The 3,823-nt window shown below is 28.0% G+C and overlaps 1 protein-coding gene across 1 annotated transcript in view; it reads right to left on the bottom strand.

The window, feature by feature from the left end:
- Positions 1-1,762: 1,762 nt before the first annotated feature.
- The window catches only part of eya (eya transcriptional coactivator and phosphatase 2), a 16,009-nt gene continuing 13,948 nt past the window's right edge, over positions 1,763-3,823 (bottom strand). The window contains exons 11-12 of the mRNA XM_014424386.3: positions 2,831-2,934; positions 1,763-1,981 (exon numbers count right to left, since the gene is read on the bottom strand). Of these exons, the coding sequence (XP_014279872.3) occupies positions 1,901-1,981; positions 2,831-2,934 (185 nt within the window). The 3' untranslated portion in view covers positions 1,763-1,900. The remainder of the gene's footprint in view (positions 1,982-2,830; positions 2,935-3,823) is intronic.

Genomic DNA, 3,823 nt, shown 5'->3' with positions numbered 1-3,823 from the left:
CACAGTTGAAGCGGATTATTCCTTAGTTACAAAAGTACATTGAAATAAAAGAGGAAACATTCAACGGTCAAAAAGTAAAGATCCACGTTTACATTCGGTAAGTTACATCAATTAGATAGGTAAATGATAAATAGAAATTGACAACAAATGATTTTTTTAAAAAGATGCAAAAATTGTGAGAAACAAAAAGCAGTATAAGTAAGTATGAAGAAAAAAACAATTACTTAAATTTAATCACTACATATAATAAATTATAAGCAAAATTGGGGAAAATAAACTAAATTCTGATTCAATTATATTAAATTACATCCACAAAGTCCTAATACTTTATTAATAACTTCAAATGTCCAACGTTTCGTTCAACTTGGCCATCATCAAGGACAATCTTTAAATATAATTTTACAGCCTCGCATCAACTGTTACAAAGCTACAGGCTATTCAGCCCAGGTCTAATATATTATAGTTAAAATTAATCCATTTTGTAATTTGTTCATTTAAATTTAAAAACTTTAAATTACAAATTACCTTAACACTATTATTACTAATTTATTAACAACTAAAGTCTGCTGATAAACATATCCAGTCCCACCTCTAGAGCATCATGAAATTTACCAACTGTACCACTGATGAAATAATAGCTCTGTTTGTAGATGTTTTCAGTCTAAAATTACTGCTAAAATAGTAGTATCCTAATAAGTCATAAATCTTTTTATTCTAATTATTCTACTTTTTTTTTATACTGAAATAGGTCTCTTATATTATTTTGCACTAAAACATAATTATATAAAGAGGCGAGATATCACTTTCAAAATTTAAAATAATAAACACTAAAATCTATAAAATCAGTAAATATATCTTCCAAAAATTTAACTATACCATTAATATTAATAATATATTCTATGAGTAAATACAAAATAAATTATTTGAGGATATTTTTCGTTGATTGAGTCAGGTAAGATAGGATGTTTAAAAAAATATAAAGTTCATTTAAACAACAAAATTAAGAATTTATTTATAAGTAATTACAAAATATTTACTTTGTAGAGAATACCAGCTAAATAAAATAAAGTAATATATTGATTAAGTACAGAATGCTAATACAAATATAAAAGAGTTGATAATGAATTATGTAAATAATATTGATATTTTAATCAAAATAAATATTCACAAGCAACTGATAAAACTATGAATTATATTTTTAAACACATGCTAGAATATATACATGTGAGAATATGTGTGTTTGTTTCTGTACTTGTGAGTGTGTGTAAGTATGTAGACATATAAACATACACACAAATATGATTTATACACACTCACACACACACAAATATATATATGATAATATGATTAACATGATTTTGTTTTTGGACAGAAATTGTGAAATACAAAACAATTATTCACAGTGGGTGCATGAGTGTGTAAAACAAACACATACTGACTAACATAAACCACATCCTGGTATATACAGTTATCCTTTAAAAAATAAACAATCAATTCATATCAATACTAGTAATACAATGTACATCAATTCCATAGTTATTTGGAAGTAAACACTAAAAGAATATTTGAGTAATGTGTGTGTATATACACGCACATGAAATCATTTGACAATTATGAATATTGGGTAATTATACTGTACATACAATTTACAATTATCTACAAGTTATAAGTCCAAATAATTCCTTTTACTTTTTTTCCCCACCAGAAATAGAATAACTTATAATTTAAATATGTTCAAAACTTATCTGTGTGTGTGTATGTATTTGTGCGGGTGTGATTTATATATTAACATGATTTTAAATTTCCAGCAGATCTGGCACACAAACCACTTGTGAAGATTTTTTTTTTCGTCAGTGTATATAATTAAAATACAATTTTAAAATTGAATCAAATTCAGTTCTTAAAGAAAACCCATGTCAAGAGCATTATACAGGGATATAAGATCAGTGTGTGAAGACACTCTCCAGAACGGAAAGTTCATCTGAAACAAAAATATAATGATTAGATTTCTGTGTGTGTGTGTGTGTGTGTGTGTGTGTGTGATTATTGGTGCATGAAAATGAGTTTTAATGTAAATAATAAAACAGGCAAAATAAAAGACAGAATTTGTGTTGGAAAGAATAAAGAAGAGAGATTACAGTGACAAAAGAGGAAACATGAACTTTATTATATCAATAAAATTATTTTGATTTTATATACAGAAATGCAATCCGGAGGTCTTGTTTCCAAAATAAATGATCAGATTATGAAATAATTTACTAATGAAAAACACTAAAGTACTGGGCTAAGAGAGCATTGTAAATGGATCATATATGGATCAACACCAGTTCAGACAATACAGGAAGATCCACCATATTCACAACTGGAGGGATCCTGAATTGTACAGATCTCATGGGTGAAAGGTATTAATTTGGAATATCAATATAATACCTTATATTAAATGACTTTGCCCAGACTTTAGATATATTCTTGGTGGCTAGATTGCTGGGAAAAAGAAAGTAATACATGGAAAATCAGCATCACACATTAGAAGAAAAAAATATTGAAAAAAAAAAAGAATCTAAGACTGGGAAAAATGGTAAGTGCCTCTACAACACTTTACTCAGAGGAGAAGTGAAACTTTATTTATTTATTGATAGATTAAGAAAGCAAGATCATTCATATGAATCTCTAATCATCCAAAATTAAATTAAATAGTCTGTGGAAGTAGTTGCAAGATATCTCATTTCTGTGATAATTAAAACCATACATTCCAAGTGAACATTTTACCAATTTTCAATACATTACAGTATAATTCTGAATAATAACATATTTTATAAAAATTACTTACTTGCTTGGCAGCAGCTTCTTCATCCTGCCCATCACCAATCACAACATATGTGCACTTGGTCCTTCCAAACCTAGTGACGATGCGTTCAAAACAACTTTCTTTACCTACAAATATACAGTAACAAGCTTAAATCAAAGGAAATTAATTCCAATGCAAAAAATTAAAAAAAAAACAGATAAATAAATATGTAGTTCTGAAAAACTAATCATGGTTTTAGCCGATAGCATCTTCAAAGGTGTTATCTTTTTTTTTTATTCAGGATCTTCGCCTATTGTGGTTCCAGTTCTCACTCTTATAGGTAGGAGTATAGAGGTATATTGATTTTTAAACATGGAACTTGGTTCCGTGCCCCATCTCTCGATGGTCAATGCTGCTGTTGCGTATACTATAATAGATTTGGTTGGCTTAAGCAATATTTCATATTTATTGATGTACAATAATATAGTTGATATTAATATTTGATAATTGAAATATTTTTTGTTTTTTAATTGGCCTTAGGTTTTTCTTGGTTTATTGTAATTTTTATAAGTTTCCTTACAAAATGGGGCAGATCTGATTTATTTCAATTTTTTAAAAATTATGCAATTGGAATAGCTTAACAATATTTTTGAAATCTATTTCTGATGTGATTTAAGATAATAATTGTCCAATAATTGTTAAAAAAAATCCCACAAATTATGCATATTTTTGTTTTTTCTAATTTGGATTTACCTACTTTTGCATCTTCATGCCTTATCTATATAAAAATGGAAATACTTTTCTCTTCTTTAATCTCCACTACAACCTATTACTGGGTTGTAGCCAACTCAAGCAGCTTCCGACATGGCCTGTCCAGTGCAGCCACAATGCATGAGGATTCTTGCAATATCAGGCTCATTTAACAAAGAGTACACTTTTCTGTTCATGCTCTTTCTCCATGTTGATCTATCTTTCACAGAACTGTAAATGCACCTCAGGATTTTTCTTTCAAATACCAGAAGATCACTTTTATCG

Source organism: Halyomorpha halys, unplaced genomic scaffold, assembly GCF_000696795.3.
Source record: "Halyomorpha halys isolate HHAL.00 unplaced genomic scaffold, Hhal_1.1 Scaffold468.1, whole genome shotgun sequence".
In the NCBI taxonomy this organism is placed as follows: Eukaryota; Metazoa; Arthropoda; class Insecta; order Hemiptera; family Pentatomidae; genus Halyomorpha; species Halyomorpha halys.
This window is presented reverse-complemented; position numbering and strand designations above follow the sequence as displayed.